Raw genomic sequence first — 15662 nt, 5'->3', positions numbered from 1 at the left:
GAGAGTGGGCGTGTGTGGGATGGGAACGTACGGGAGGACGCGCTGAGCCTTCCCTTGGTCTCCCTGGTGCTGAGGACTCAAGCTGCACCTGGGTCACTTCACTCCCCACTGTTTTCTCTTTTACCCCCCACTCCCTGTGGGCAGGTGTGAGCGGGGCAGGGCGGTTGTGGAGGAGACAGGGTTACAAAAATTCCAGGAGGTGGGTAGGTCTCCCAGACTCTCCTCCCCAGTGGAGGGCAGAGGAGGCTCCTGTATTGTGGTAGCTCCTGCCCACCCCATCATCCTGGGGCTCCTACAAAGACACTCCTTTCCACCATAAGGCCTCCGCTATCTGCCAGCCCATCTATACTTTGCCTCATTTGTCTCCATCCTCTGACTTATCAAAGATGTGATCCTGGCCAGCCAGCCCTTACAACTGGCGTTCAGTAACTAGCTTTTGGGCTGGTGTGGCCGGTGCAGCCTCTCCTAGTACACACCGGCAGAGAGTGCCTACGGCATTTTGTGAAATAGTGACACTGGTTCCAGGCACTAGAGTCGGAAGCCACTGTCCTGTCGTTCCCAAACCCACAGCACAGAATGACAGGTCCAACCCAGTCGACCCCATCATCGTGTGCTTTGTAGGGACGAGAGACTGGGGTTAAGAGGCTGGGACCGGGCCAGCTGTCCCTTCAGAGGGCCTGGGGGTGTGGGGGGCAGAGATTCAGTGTTCAGCATACCCTCCAAGCCTTCGTGTTCCTCCTGTCCCCCTCTCTGCCCCCTTTGGCCCTTTGCTCTTTCTTGCTTTCGCTCTGCTGATCAGTGCTGTCTTCTCTTTTGCTGGCTTTCCTCCTGTCTGTTGTGGAATAGATGAGAGATGGTGAGGGTGGCAACCCTGCCAGGCTTGTCCATGGGACCCTTCCCTATTCCCACCCTCTCCCTCCAAAGCCTCCAGCCATCAGCAGGTCACTCAGTTGCCTTGGTCATTTTCTTTGACAGATTCAGTCCCAAGTCCAAGATCCCTGCAAGGTAGGACGCCCCTGCCTGCCCAAATCTGCGTGTGGCTTTTAGTGGGTCTCACTAACCGTTTGCTCTGTTCCCCCTCCTGCTGGGTGGCAGTGTGTGTGGTGTATTTCATTCCTGCCTCGGTGTGGTCTGCCCCCAAGTCCTAGTCTTCGCTCTCTTGCCCTTCCCACTCCTGCTCAGCTCAGGCTCCCACTCACTGCTCTCCTGGCCATGTGGCCATCTCTGGCTCAAAACTTGGGCGTGAGGGGGTGGAGAGCCACGCCCACAGCCTTGGAGAATGGAGTGGTGCTGAGGACAGAGTCCTCCTGGGAAGGAGGGAGCCCTCAAACCGAAGGGGAAGTGGCAGAGCCCAGCGGGTGAGGACAGGAGCCATGTTCTCCCCGATTCTCATCCAAATCTCCTGATGGTTTCATTTCTTACCTTCCTCTCCTCAGCCTCACCACTGCTGACTATCCCAGGGCTCCCCATATCAGGGACAAGCTCAGGTTTCCCTGGGGTTTGGGTGGAGGATGGGATAGAGCAGGAGAGGTCACTGGTTAGCATAGGCATTCTCTGCATGTCCTCACCCAGAACACACCTGCTCACCTGTTCACAGCATCAGGACTTCCTTTAACTTCTTGACTTTCACAGCCTGGGAGCTTTTACCCTGGAAGGGGAGTCTTTTGATGATATTTGACCCCTTTCTTGCTTAAGGGAGGGGAAGGAATAACTAAGCAGGGTTGCTTATGTCCCTTCAGAAAGGCCAGCAGTCCCTACAACATCTGGCAAGACCCATTGATCCCTGACAGGCACAATCTGAGGCTGAGCCTGTGCAGAGAGAACAGGGGCCACTCTAGTTCTAAGAGCTCTTCTACCCCAGGGGAGGAGTTGATGCTCACGGTCAGTCCCAGCTGTGCTGAGAAGCGGGAGAGGCAGGACAGATTGTACCAGAGAGGGCCCTCCCCTCAGCGGTAGAGGAGGAGCCGAGTGGGGGCTCTTAGCCCCGAGCAGGTTTCCCTCTGGGCTCTCCTTGCTGCTGGTGGGCTGAGGATTGTCCCCATAGGCTTTGGCTCCTGTGCTCAAAGGAGGTGAGCACTCTGTCCTGTCCCTTTCATGCTGGAGGTGCAGCGGGGTTTGTAGAGAGCCCAGGCTTTCTTCTGATTCCTGTCCCCTCTTGGACAGACGGATGTGTGAATGTGCGCGCGCTGACTCGGTGTGGGCTCCCTCGAGGACGGGAGTGGCAGGGCTCTTGTTCCTCCTCCTTGCACAATTGAGCTGTAATCCTGGCTCTGATGCTCGATGACCTAGGATCTGAGTCATTTGGCATCTCTGGGCTTCAATATCCTGGGATTGAGAAGTGACAGTACTGGATTAGGTGGCTTCCTTTGTTCTGTGATCTCATGTCTCGTCAAACCCAGCTGGGTCCAGTGACAGTAAATCCCGGGTATTTGCAACAACAGGAGCCTGTGTCATGAGAAGCTTATGGCTGTGATGGAAGAGGCGGGCCAGTGGGGATGAGAATTCTGTATGCCTTGGGAAATTGAGCTTTTATTTAAAAAAAAAAAAAAAATACATATATATATATATATATATATAGATTGATTTCAGAGAGGAAGCAAGAGGGAGAGAGAGAAACCTCAGTGATAAGAGAGAATCATTGATTGGCTGTCTCCTACACGTCCCCTGCTAGGGCTCGAGCCCGCAACCTGGGCATGTGCCCTTGACTGGAGTTGAACCTGGGGCCCTTCAGTCTGCAGGCCGATGCTCTATCCACTGAGCCAAACCAGCTAGGGCTTAAATTAATTTAACCAGGCCTTGAACTTGGTTAGCCAAGTCTGCATTAGTACAGTAGGTTAATTAATACCAGATGCCACTGTGCTTGGTGCACTGTTTTCCCCTGAGGGCTACTTTCTTAGGACTTCAGGGAAGGGAGGGTGAGGTCACCTGCCTGTAGGGTGGTGAAGGGGCCTTTTCCTCCAAAGCTGAGGAATCCACTTCTGCCAGATATTTTTGTTCCTTTCTTTTGCCCCGCACCCCTTTCCTGCTAGCCGGAGAGCCCATCCAAGAGCAGTTTTCTGGGCAGGAAAGAGCCACCTAGTCCAGGGAGGAGGGCAGTGTATTGCTCCTGCCTCACCCGTGCCAGAGCCCGGCCGGAACCTCAGAGATAAGGCTGAGCAAACCTCTTCATTGGACGTACACTGACCTAGAATTGTGAGGATTCAAATCCTGACCGAAGGTGGTTTATGTCCAGATTTTGAGGTGAAAAGGCTTGTGGAGGGTTGCGGAACATCCTGCTTTCACCAAAATTTTCCAGTGACTTTAAAAATAATTTATCAAGTGCCCATTTCCATATGACCAGGAGGCTGATTATATACTTGCCTTTCCTGTGAAATTGAGCAGGCCCTGTAGGAATTCTCTGGGGCCCTTCTTTGCATTGGGAGTCCTTTCTCTGTTTGTTGCTGAGCTGTTTACTAGCCAGGCAGATCTCCTGAGCTCTTTACTTTCTGCCACCTCTTTCCAGAAGAAATTGAGGCACCTCTTCCCCAAGTTCTCAGAATTCCATCCTCTTAACCTTCCTTTGTGGTTTTGATCAGCCCCCCTCCCTGGACTTGGCGTGGAGGGGTCTAGCAGGTAGCCCTGCCCCTGGGGTCTCACAGGGGTGTGTGCTCTGGGTGCACTCGCTGTGTTTTTGCCCAGCAGGAAAGAGCGCCACCCTCTTCAGCAGCCATACCAAGGCCATTGTGTGGGGCATGCAGACCAGGGCTGTGCAAGGCATGCTGGACTTTGACTACGTCTGCTCCCGAGACGAGCCCTCGGTGGCCGCCATGGTCTACCCTTTCACGTGAGTCATGCCACGCAGGAAGGCTGCAGATGGCTGCCAAGTGGGATTTTCTCATCTAATCTCCCTGACTGAGACTGAGCTGGGGGAGCAGCTCAATTATCCCCTTTGCTGGGGAGGCGACTGCCCATCCCAGACTGGGGCGAACCAATTCCTGGAGGGTCTTTTCCAGTAGATGGAAACTCTTTGAGGGCAGAACCCTGCCTTTCCACCTGGGGATGAAGCTCCTCCCCGGTGGACCCCCTCCCCAATCCCAACAGGTTGTCCTGACCCCTCCTTTGCCTTTCTCACAGTGGGGACCACAAGCAGAAGTTTTACTGGGGTCACAAGGAGATCCTGATTCCTGTCTTCAAGAACATGGCTGACGCCATGAAGAAACACCCAGAGGTGGACGTGCTGATCAACTTCGCCTCTCTTCGCTCTGCCTATGACAGCAGCATTGAGACCATGAGTTATGCACAGGTAGTCACAGCCCTAGGGGTAGGTGGGGGTTGTAGGGAGAGCTCCTGAGTGGTGCTCATGCTCACTGCCACCTGGGACAAAGGGCTTAGACTCGGGACTGGCCAGTGTTCTGGGTGAAAGTGGTTGCAGACACTTGATCTTTTTTTTTTTTTCATTAAATATATTTTATTGATTTTTTACAGAGAGGAAGGGAGAGGGATAGAGAGTTAGAAACATCGATGAGAGAGAATCGATCAGCTGCCTCCTGCACACCCCCTACTGGGGATGTGCCCGCAACCAAGGTACATGCCCTTGACCGGAATCGAACCCGGGACCCTTCAGTCCGCAGGCCGACACTCTATCCACTGAGCCAAACTGGTCAGGGTGACACTTGATCTTTAGATGGGAAAGTAGTAACCGAGGGCAGGCAGGCTGCTCACTGGGCCAACAAGAAGTTCTGGGTACAGAGAAAATAAATACTTCAAGTCCCGTTTCCCAGAAACACAGCTGCTATGTTTGAGTACACCCTTATCCACACCTTTTCCTGGATTTTACCAAATGGAATAATATTTTACAGACTAATTTTATAATCCGTTTTCTTCAATTACTCTCCACAGCATAAATATTCATTGGTAGTATCAGTTTTGCTTGTCAAGTCTGGTGATGAGCATTTTGGAGTAACATTTGTACATATCCTTAATTATTTCCCCAGAATAAATAGCTAGGAGTCAAACTGCTGCATCAGAATGAGCAGACTTTAAGGCTCTTGGACCATCCTGCCCACATGCCCTCCGGAAAAGGTGTACCGATGTAAACTCCCCTCAGGAGTTTGAGAATTCCTGTTTTTCTGTACCCTTGCCAACACTGAATGTTTGGGTTTTAAATTTATATATTTGACAAATTGATAGGCATCCTATTTAATTTGCAGACCTTTGATTAAGATGAGCTTTAAAAAACATTTATTGGCCATTTCTAATCTATGACTTGGCCTCCCTTCTTTTTTATTTCCCCCTTTATTGAAGTGTTTGTCTTCTTTGTTACTCATTTGTAAGACCCCCTCCCTGATAGAAAAAATATTGATTCATCTGCTCATAATTATTTCTGATTCTAGACTGGTTTGGTTCAGTGTGTAACTGGAGAAGATAAACTTGTGTGGATATCTAGATGAAGCAAAAACGAAAGCATACTTGCTAAAAGTGAATTGAGTTTTTAGTCTAGATTAGAAGTTGACAAACTGCAGCTCAAGGGCCAAACCCAGCCCTCTGCCCGTTCTTGTAAATAAAGTTTTATTGGAACATAGCTATGCTCATTCATTTATATATTATCCATGGCTGTTTTCAGGCAAAGTTTAGTTACCACAGAGACTACATGATCAGCAAAGCCTAAAATACTATTTGGCCCTTTATAGAACAGTTTGCCAGTCCCTGGATGAGAGTCAGAGATGGTTCTCAATCTCTTCTGCCCACCCCCCACTTTCTCTGGCTTTCTCCTCCGACTGTGGAAGCAGTTCCTTGCTGACACATTCTAGCCCTGACCTGTGGGGACATAGAATCAGCGACTCAAGGGCACAGCAGAGAAAGCCAGAGATAGCTGCTGTGTGCAGTGGGGACAGGTGTCTGAGTCTGGTGAATTTTTGGATGGGAGAGAAAAATCTGACGAGCAGATTTTTTGGAAACATTTGCTCCTGCTTGGTTACTGAGTCACTGTGATGTTAACAATGGAGATCAGTTTGGGATGTTCACGCCTCTCTTCTGGGGGGAGGCTTGGTGTGATCAGGTTGGGAACAGAGACTTGTGGAAAGAAGCAGTGCCTGTTATTAATATTACTTTGTCCTTAGAGCCTGGAAGGGGACATGGGAGGTGAGTTCTTGAATGGTTGCTGCCTCTTGGTCCATCTGAGGTGACAAGCTAATGAGGAAGAACTGTTCTCATCCTCTAGATCCGGACCATTGCCATCATAGCTGAAGGTATCCCTGAGGCCCTCACCAGGAAGCTGATCAAGAAGGCGGACCAGAAGGGCGTGACCATCATTGGACCTGCCACAGTGAGCTTCCTCTCCAGAAAGCCTTTTTTTTATCCTCACCCGAGGATATTTGTGCCTTTCGTTTCTAGAGAGAATGGAGGGAGGGAGGAGGGGGTGAAAGAGACAGAGAAACATCAGAAACATTGATGTGAGAGAGACACGTCAATTGGTTGCCTCCTGCATGCACCCTGCAATGAAGGTATGAGGTACGTGGTGTCCTTGACTAGGAATTAAACCCATGACCTTTCAGTCTGAGGGCCAAAACTCTAACCACTGAGAAAAATTGGCCAGGGCTAAAAAGCCTTTTACGTTCAAGCTCTTTTAAGAAGTTTTGGGCCCTCAGGAAACTCACTTGTTGACTCTTTGTTTCTTTCCTAAGTTGAAAAGATTTAGGGGTACCTCTTGAAAGTTAGTCTGTCCATTTCCAGTTAATTTTAAAAAATATATATTTTATTGATTTTTTACAGAGAGGAAGGGAGAGGGATAGAGAGTTAGAAAGATCAATGAGAGAGAAACATCGATCAGCTGCCTCATGCACACCCCCTACTGGGGATGTGCCCACAACCAAGGTACATGCCCTTGACTGGAATCGAACCTGGGACCCTTCAGTCCACAGGCCGACGCTCTATCCACTGAGCCAAACCGGTTAGGGCTCCAGTTAATTTTTTAAAGGCCCACTCTCCAGTCCATATCACCGTTACAGTTTCAAGGGACTAATGAGAAGATTCTTGTTTTAAATGTTTGCCCACTCTCATACAAACATTGCATAGTCTTTGATTATTCCTTTAACTATAAACCAAAGAAAAATCTACCTGGAGGCTTTATTTTTGACCAAAAGCTCTTTATTGAAGGAGAAATTGCTCTGTGAATATTTTTGTTTTTGTTTTTACCTGGTTGTTACATTAAAATTTATGTGAAGGGAAGACAAAGGGTCCTTTTATCTCAGAGGCAGTGGGTGATTTTGAGCAGAGGTACACATCTGTGTTATACACCTTTTTACTGTGCATTGTCGCTCTTGGAGAGCAAAGGAGAAGACTTAACCCTGAATATACCTATCGGTGGTAAGCCACATTTTACAAATAAGGCTTTCTTTCTTTTTCTTTTTTTTTTTTTTTTTTTGCATAATGTTTCGAGATTCTTCTTAAGCAGGAAACCCAATGTGCAGGTGTTAGGGGTGTCTTGATCATTTCCTCCCCAGCCTGGCCAGACTGGAATGGGCGGGTAGTACTGGGCTTGGTGATGCTTCTGAGCTCTGTGGTCAATCAGGAGCTCACCCTTCCCTTCCTCCCTGACTGCTAATTCTGCCCCTGCAGGTTGGAGGCATCAAGCCTGGGTGCTTTAAGATCGGGAATACTGGCGGGATGCTGGACAACATCCTGGCCTCCAAGCTGTACCGCCCTGGCAGCGTGGCCTATGTCTCGCGTTCTGGGGGCATGTCCAACGAGCTCAACAATATCATCTCTCGGACCACAGATGGCGTCTATGAGGGCGTGGCCATTGGCGGGGACAGGTGATCAGCTGGGGGACAAGCCCATACTGCTTGCTACTGTTGAATTCCTGGCACATAGCTGTGTTTCTTTCCTTTTTTGGGGGGGTGGGGGGGGGGGGCGATGCTTATTTGTTTTCCCGATTACAGTTGACATTCAATATTTTCTTAGTTTCTGGTGGGAATGATATCTTAAGTCCACTCTTGCCTTAGAACTAACATGAGCATAAGAATCAGAAAATACAGGGAAAGGTGTTTTAAAAGGCATCAGGGCCTGCAGGTAGTTCTGTTTATTGTCTGAGGTGGCCATGGGGAGGCAGCAGAGTGCTGTGATTAGCAGGACCGATTTTGAAATCAGACCAAATGGGTTCGAATCCTAGTTTTCCTGTTTACTAAGGGGGTATCCTTGACAGGCTACTTACCTCACCCCCAGACCTCCGTCATCCTTACATATCAATGGGTGAAATAATAGTGCCCACCTCATGGAGTTGGTGGGAGGATTAAATGAGGTCGTGTTTTATAAAGTGGCTAACGGGCTGGCACTTAGTAAGTACTCAGTATGTGTTCATTGTAGCTAATAATAGTGAAAGGGAAAACTATTCCTTTATTCTCTACCACTACCACTCACATTTCTGGCCACCAACCCAGAAGCTCCAATCCCCATATCTAGGGATTTTTTTGGCAGCTTCATCATGATTGATGATTATTAATTCAGTTCCCAGCCCCTCTCCCCTCTCTGGAGGATGGGGAGTGGGACTGAAAGTTCCAAGCTTCTGATCGTGGCCTGGTCTTTCTGGTGACTAGCTCCCATCCAGGCGCTATGTGGGAGCCCCCCAAGAGTTTCTGTCACCCAGGACTTCCAAGGGATTTAGGAGCTTCTGTCACCCCCGTTACTCAGGAAATTAAAAGGTTTTTAGGAGCTCAGTGTCAGGGACCTGGCTCAAGGATCAACCACTAGAACAAAAGATGCTCCTGTCACTCAGGACATCACAAGGGTTATAGGAGCTGTGTGTCAGGAACTAGGGACAGAACAATGTATATATTTCTTCTTCTTTCACAAATAGTGTCATTACTTTTGTTGGTGGGAACAATAACCAGTAGTACTTACTACCCTCATAAACCTTAGCCATTGCTGATTACCATTATTACTACTACTATTACTACTGCTCCTCTTTAGCTCAGAACCGAAAGCTGTTGGGAGACTGGGTCACCTTGCCAGTCTCCCTGGCTCCCCCATGTCATTTCAGGTGGGACTCCTGGGTGGGGAAGCACTCCTGCCAGTTCCTCCGGGGATGGATACACACTTATCCTCAGGGTTGCGGTCAGCTGAAGGCAGGCCTGAGGCTGGAGGGGCTCATCCACGGGCTGGCAAGGTGGCTCCTCTCTCTGCCTCCAGGATGCTTAGTGTCCTGAGGACTTTGCATTGGGCTTCCCAAGAGGGAGCAATTCAAGAGAGAGCGCCAGAAAAAGCTCTATTTTATAACCCAGCCTTGGGAGTCGATATCATAGGATCACTTTTGCCACATTTTGTTCATTAGAAGCTAATCATTAAATCCAACTCATATTCAAGAGAAGAGGCATGAGGTTCTTCCACCTTTAAAAGAGAATTTGTGGGCATATTTTAAAACCACCACAGATGCTTTCTAGATATCTCACCACCAAGGGGACCTCTCTGGGCTTATGACCTCCTCTTCCGCCCCTCCCCTCCCCTTTTCTCCTTATGCTCCATTTACTCCCTCCCCCAACCAACCCCCATGGCATCTCTGGACCCTCCGTGGGCATCCACACCCACGAAAAACCCACAACGTTCTTGGTACAAGCATGCTTCCCATACCTGAACACACACCTCCCCAAACTGCCTCCTGATCCCATATGCCCTCGGTGCTCTCACCAGGTACCCCGGCTCCACATTTATGGATCATGTATTACGTTACCAGGACACTCCAGGAGTCAAAATGATTGTAGTTCTTGGAGAGGTGAGTTAAAGGAAAATCTTTTTAATTTTTTTGATTGTTAAAGTTATGTATGACATCAGTTTTTTAAAAGTGCATGCATTTTGGTTATATATAACTTAAGGTGACAGTCCCTGGGAGTCTCACCCCTTAGACTTTGGGACGTAGGGATTGTCACTGTTATCACTTCTGTGTGGCACAGTATGTTTTAGTACCAATAGAGGAGAAGCTTTGCACTGCTGACCATGCCTCTACCTGGTGGGCAGTGGATAGCTGGAGTAGAGTAAATGTGATTTTTTTTAAGCCTTGATCCTGTAACGCCATCCCATTTTCCTGTTGTGCCTCCTATAGGTCTGGTCCTAAATCATCTTACCCACAGGTTAGGAAGGAGGAGTTCCAGGGACTCCCTAGGATACCCGCTGTCCCTTTACAGTTCTTCCCTACCACTCTCAGTCTGCCAGGCTGTTTGGACCAAGCCCATGTCCCCTCATTTTTTAGACTCTGGCCTCTGCCTGATTTGGGGCTGATTTTCCTGCTGCAACTCAGAATGGGTGCCTCCAACTCACAGGCTTTTTCTTGTTCCCTGTTCCTTGGCAGATAGGGGGCACTGAGGAGTATAAGATCTGCCGGGGCATCAAGGAGGGCCGCCTCACCAAGCCCGTGGTCTGCTGGTGCATCGGGACCTGTGCCACCATGTTCTCCTCTGAGGTATGGCCGGTACAGATCTCTCCTGGTGGGGAGCCAGGAAGCCGAAGATGGGGCATTTGGGTGGACTCTGGTCACCTTAGGGGCAGTGAGCTCTTTCAGTCCACCTCAGTCCCTGCTCGGAGTGGGAGCAGCCTGTGTCTGGAGGAGGTGAGAAGGCTTCATTGAGAAGTCAGCTGAGCAGAAGGGAGGATGGGGAGACGGGACACATTCCTGGTGCAGAGCTGGGAAGACCACGAGAAGTTCTGTGTGGGGAGAGGTCACAGAAGGAAAGGCTTGTTTGGCACGTGTGCATGATGTAATGTATGTGAACATGCCTGGCGGCATATAGTAAGTTCAGCATCTAACAGCAGGCTCTGAGTGTGAGGCCTTGTCCTGTGTTGTGTATATAACATAAAACCTGGCCTTCGAGGCTTCCTGCAATAGTGATAATCCCTGTGCTTAAACCCTCAGTTCTTCCTACCAATAAGCCTGCATCACACTAATTTTTTTCCCTTAGAATGCTTGCCTTTCCTCTTCAGATTCCTGCCCACCTCAAAGTGGCAATATTTGTCCAGTTGTAAAATGCACTTTTCATTTGAACCACCAGTTCCATTTCTACAACTTTCCCTTATGGATTTGCATGCAAAAATATTTCAAAGTATATGTACAAGGATTCATTGTAACCTTGTCATAGCAGAAAATGGAAACAACCTAAATGCTGGTCAGGAGGGCACTGGGTCATCATGGCACAATCATATAATGGAAAACTGGGCAGGCTGGAGAAGAATGAGGTGGATTTTGATATGTTGATGGAGAAAAAGTTTAAGATTAGTTAAATCAAAAATGGCAGAGTGCAGTAAATATTGATAATATCCATTTTATTAAGTGTGTGTGTGTGTGTGTGTGTTTTAAGGAGATAAAATGGGATTGGTTGGGTGATGGCATCTTTCAGGGATGAGCTCTACTTCCAAAGGCTTTAGAATCAGATCTTGATAGATGTATGGCTTGGGCAAGTCATTTCGCCTCTCTGTACCCTAGTTTGCTGAGCTGTAAAATGGAAATGATACGGGATTGTTGCATGGATTAAATAAGAAAATAATTGTGAAGGTCTGGCACGTATAGGTCTTAGCAACTATTCCTTTCCATTCTTCTTCACTTATCCCATGAAGCAGTTTCTTTTTTTTTTTTTTTTTTTTAAATATATTTTATTGATTTTTTACAGAGAGGAAGGGACAGAGATAGAGAGCTAGAAACATCGATGAGAGAGAAACATCGATCAGCTGCCTCCTGCACATCTCCCACTGGGGCGGTGCCCGCAACCCAGGTACATGCCCTTGACCGGAATCGAACCTGGGACCCTTCAGTCTGCAGGCCGACGCTCTATCCACTGAGCCAAACCGGTTTTGGCCATGAAGCAGTTTCTGACTTTCTTTTTTCATGACCACTTTCTCCTTCACACCCCAACAGCCAAAAATAACCCCTTCCTTCTCCTCCATTATTTCTCTTAACCAGCTTGCATTACTCCACCCCACTCTGCTGAGGACACCTCCAGAGGGCAAGCACCTTGCTCTTCGTTTTCTGGCTGGGCACTTATCATCACCCCATAGGTTGGGCAGGTCCTCAGGAGGTGTTTTGGTTTTGTTTTTTAATGATTTTTTAAAACCTCATGTAAAATTAGAGGCCTGGTGCACGAGTTTGTGCACAGGTGGGGCTGGCGTTGGGGGAGAGGCTGTGGGAGGGCTCCAGGGCGTGTCTGGCCCATCTTGCTCAGTCCCAATTGGCTGGACTCCAGCAGCAAGCTAACCTACCATTTGGAGCATCTGCCCCCTGGTGGTCAGTGCACGTCATAGCGACTGGTTGGCCAGTTGACTGTCTGCCCCCTGGTGGTCAGTGCACCTTATAGTGAGCAGTTGAGTGGCCTTAGCATATCATTAGCATATTACGCTTTGATTGGTTGAACGGACAACCAGACACTTAGCATATTGGGCTTTTATTACATAGGATAGTACAGTGACTACCTAGCTAATTGGTGATGTTTGGATTCACATGACCTTGCAGAACTTTCCACCTTGTAGAGGAAATCAGATAAATCTCTACCTGTTGGCACACTGAGACAGCTCCTTGGGAAAAAGTGGATTAAGAATTGGGTATAGGTAAGGTGGCATTTTTCAGAAGTATGTTCACAAAACACTGGTCCTGTCGCGATGGTCCTAAAAACAAACCCAATAAACAGAAAAGCAAAGAGCTTTTATAAACTATGAACGTGCAATATAACCTATCTCCCATTTAACATTTTTGTTTTAGTGTTAAGAAATCTCTGAGTTAAAGAGACTTGTTTAACTTCCTTGAACCCAGCCAGCATTTTCTAAGTGAAGACTATCTTCTCCTTCCCACTCCATTCACTCATGCAAATTAAGTCCTACAAAGAAGGTATTGGGAACCTGTGTTTTAAGGCATGTGTTGCTAATTGGAGCAGCAGCTGCTAACCTTTTCAACACTTAAGGCACCTTTTTTTATATTTAGGGATTAAGAGCACAGTCAGAGGCCAAATTGCTGGGTTCAAATGCTACCACATATTGCCTCTGTGACCTTGGGCAAGTTACTTTACCCCTCCCTGCTTCCATTTCCTTTTTTTTTTATAGGGAATAGTCATTCTACTGAAAGATTAATGAGTAAAGCTTTTAGAGAAGTGCTGGGATATATAATAAGTGTTATTTAAACAGGTTAGGTGTGATTACAGTCACCCCCCAACTCTGTTCCTAAGTCAGGGTTTTGTACCAGAGGTTTCGCTGGGTTAATTCATTTTCCCCATCGCTTCATCAAAGGCATTGGTTTTCTCTTCCTTCTCACTCACTTCCCACAGTTAGTCAACTCCTGTATTTCATTGGATTTATATTTTACCTCAATACATCCTTAGGTGGAAGGCAGCCATTGCTCATTGGCTTCAGGTAATTGTTGCTATGTGGGAATATAAGCCTACGGCACAAAATCTGACTTTCAAAAAAGCTGGGAATTTGTATTTTGACATGAAACCTTTTTTTTTTTTTTAAACATTGGTACCTATTTTACAAAAAGTGTGTGTGAGATAATCATATCATGTCTATGAGCTCACTTCAGCCTCAGGTTGCCAATTTGTAACACTCCTCACCTGTTGCTCAGAACTAATGCCTATCTTCCATCCCCCCGGACCTCTGCCCCAGGGGAAGCCAGGTGAAGGGTCTGGGGAGTTGGGCTGCCAGACTTTGTATCCTAGTTCCATTACCTACCAGCTGTGTGATCTTGAGTGTTATTTCCCGAATGTGTTGATGTTTCAGTGTCCTCATCCATAAAATAAGTCCTCCATCATACCCGCTTGGGGTTGAAGGAAGTGATTTCTGAAGAGTGTTTGGTGGGTCCGGCCTGTAATAAGTGCTGTCATTTCCCAGGAGCCTTTGTTCCCTCTCGGGGATTAACGAGCCAGTCACACCACTCTCCTTTGCCTTCTAGGTACAATTTGGCCACGCTGGTGCTTGTGCCAACCAGGCTTCTGAAACTGCAGTGGCCAAGAACCAGGCTTTGAAGGAGGCAGGAGTGTTTGTGCCCCGGAGCTTCGATGAACTTGGAGACCTCATCCAGTAAGTGAACCTGTGGTAGGAGCCTCCTGGGTCAGCAGCCTCTCTAACATGGAGGTGTCTGATATGCCTGGTCCGTCTCAGCAGCTGTGTGGATAGTCCAAAACCCTTTTTTTCTTTGGCTTTTATTTTATTCTGTTTGTAGAAGCAGCAGTTACAGGCCATTCACACTGGTATTAAACAAAACATGTTCACTTTCTTAACCTTCCTACTTGACTGGCCATAAACGAGAGATGAGCATAGAAACATTTAGAAAGTGTCACCTCTAATTGATGGATAAAGAGTTATTGATATACTGTTGTCTCTTCCCATTCATCCTTTGACCTTACCTGGCTTCCAGATTCAACTTTTATAATGCCCCACTCAGAGGTGATAGGGGAGTCTGGGCTAGAACCTGTTTTCACTTGGGAATCTAACTGGTAAGACTAAGTCACAGACAGGAAGGGGGTACAGAGAAGGAAAAAATAAAGAGTTTGGGTTAGATGGGGGAGCATTCTTGGGATGGCTTAGAAAAGCCCAGAAGAAAATCCACATGGGTGTCTTTTCTCCTGCCCTTTCCCTGCCTCCTAGGTCTGTGTATGATGATCTTGTGGCCAAAGGAGTCATTGTCCCTGCGCAGGAGGTACCTCCCCCGACGGTGCCGATGGACTACTCCTGGGCCAGGGTAGGTGCCATGTATGTCCCTAACTGTGGGCCAGGGAGATTTAGGGGCTGAGGTGTGGGCTTTGACGTGATTTGCCTTGAATCCTTGGAAGGCAGGACTGACCTAGTAAGAGCAACCATGTGATCACTGCTCTGGGCTCTACACCACACCCCTAGGGGTGGCTTCTCCAAGGGCTCAGGAGAAACCAGTTAGACTCCTGGATTCCACCTCCTCCCTGTGTGCTGGAGCTTGTGGGTAAAACAAGGCAGGGCCGCAGAGGGTGGAGGGCAGTGGGTATCTCCACAGCTGGGTTGCCTGACCTGGAAACGGGGCTGGGGCAGACATTGTCCCCTAGAGTTGTTCGTGCTTCCTAAGAGGTCTCAAGCTGAAGTAAGGGACATGGATGAAAAACTATTCTTCTTGATATTTAGAAATCAATATTTAAAAGACCCAATTAGAAAAAAAGGGTAGTAAAGGGCCTTTCAACAGTAAGAAGTACTCAACTCACTCATTATATAAGGAACCAAAGTAAAAACTGGGATACTACCTAGACCGAGTGGCTCAGTTGGAGCTTTGTCCTGTAACACCAAAAGGTGTTACAGGCTTGATCCTCAATCGTGGCACTTACAGGAGGCACCTGATGGATGTTTCTCACATTGATGTTTCTCTCTCTCCCTTCTTCTCTCTCTAAAATCACTAAAAAAAATATTCTAAGGTGAGGATTAAAACAAAACCGTGATACTCGTTTTTCCCTATCAGCCCAGCAAAGATAAAAATTCTTTGGTAATACGCTGTGTTTGTATGGGTGTGAGGAAACCGGTGCATTCATTCATTGTTGGTAGGAATGGAAATTGACACAACCTTTCTGACAGGCAGTTGGGTCATATGAATCAAATTTAAAAATGCTCATACCTTATGGCCCAGCAATTCCATGTCTAGAAAACTACTTCAGAGAAATGTTTACATATACAAAGAAATCTGTCCAAGGACATTTTTCTAG

At 47.7% G+C, this 15662-nt stretch overlaps 1 protein-coding gene across 4 annotated transcripts in view; it reads left to right on the top strand.

The window, feature by feature from the left end:
• ACLY (ATP citrate lyase) overlaps nucleotides 1-15662 on the top strand; it is a 40326-nt gene that overhangs the window by 17354 nt on the left and 7310 nt on the right. The window contains exons 14-22 of one of the 4 annotated variants that reach the window (XM_070394757.1): nucleotides 976-1005; nucleotides 3679-3823; nucleotides 4114-4282; nucleotides 6200-6304; nucleotides 7597-7793; nucleotides 9664-9745; nucleotides 10319-10429; nucleotides 13895-14022; nucleotides 14590-14683. In XM_070394757.1, the coding sequence (XP_070250858.1) occupies nucleotides 976-1005; nucleotides 3679-3823; nucleotides 4114-4282; nucleotides 6200-6304; nucleotides 7597-7793; nucleotides 9664-9745; nucleotides 10319-10429; nucleotides 13895-14022; nucleotides 14590-14683 (1061 nt within the window). The remainder of the gene's footprint in view (nucleotides 1-975; nucleotides 1006-3678; nucleotides 3824-4113; nucleotides 4283-6199; nucleotides 6305-7596; nucleotides 7794-9663; nucleotides 9746-10318; nucleotides 10430-13894; nucleotides 14023-14589; nucleotides 14684-15662) is intronic. The other 3 variants (XM_070394758.1, XM_070394760.1, XM_070394759.1) reach the window with 3 other exon arrangements.

Source organism: Myotis yumanensis, unplaced genomic scaffold, assembly GCF_028538775.1.
Source record: "Myotis yumanensis isolate MYYU_CA2020_CCGP unplaced genomic scaffold, mMyoYum1.0.hap1 SCAF_16, whole genome shotgun sequence".
NCBI classification, from domain to species: domain Eukaryota; kingdom Metazoa; phylum Chordata; class Mammalia; order Chiroptera; family Vespertilionidae; genus Myotis; species Myotis yumanensis.
The sequence above is the reverse complement of the archived record's forward strand: the minus strand, read 5'-3'. Positions and strand labels throughout refer to the sequence as shown.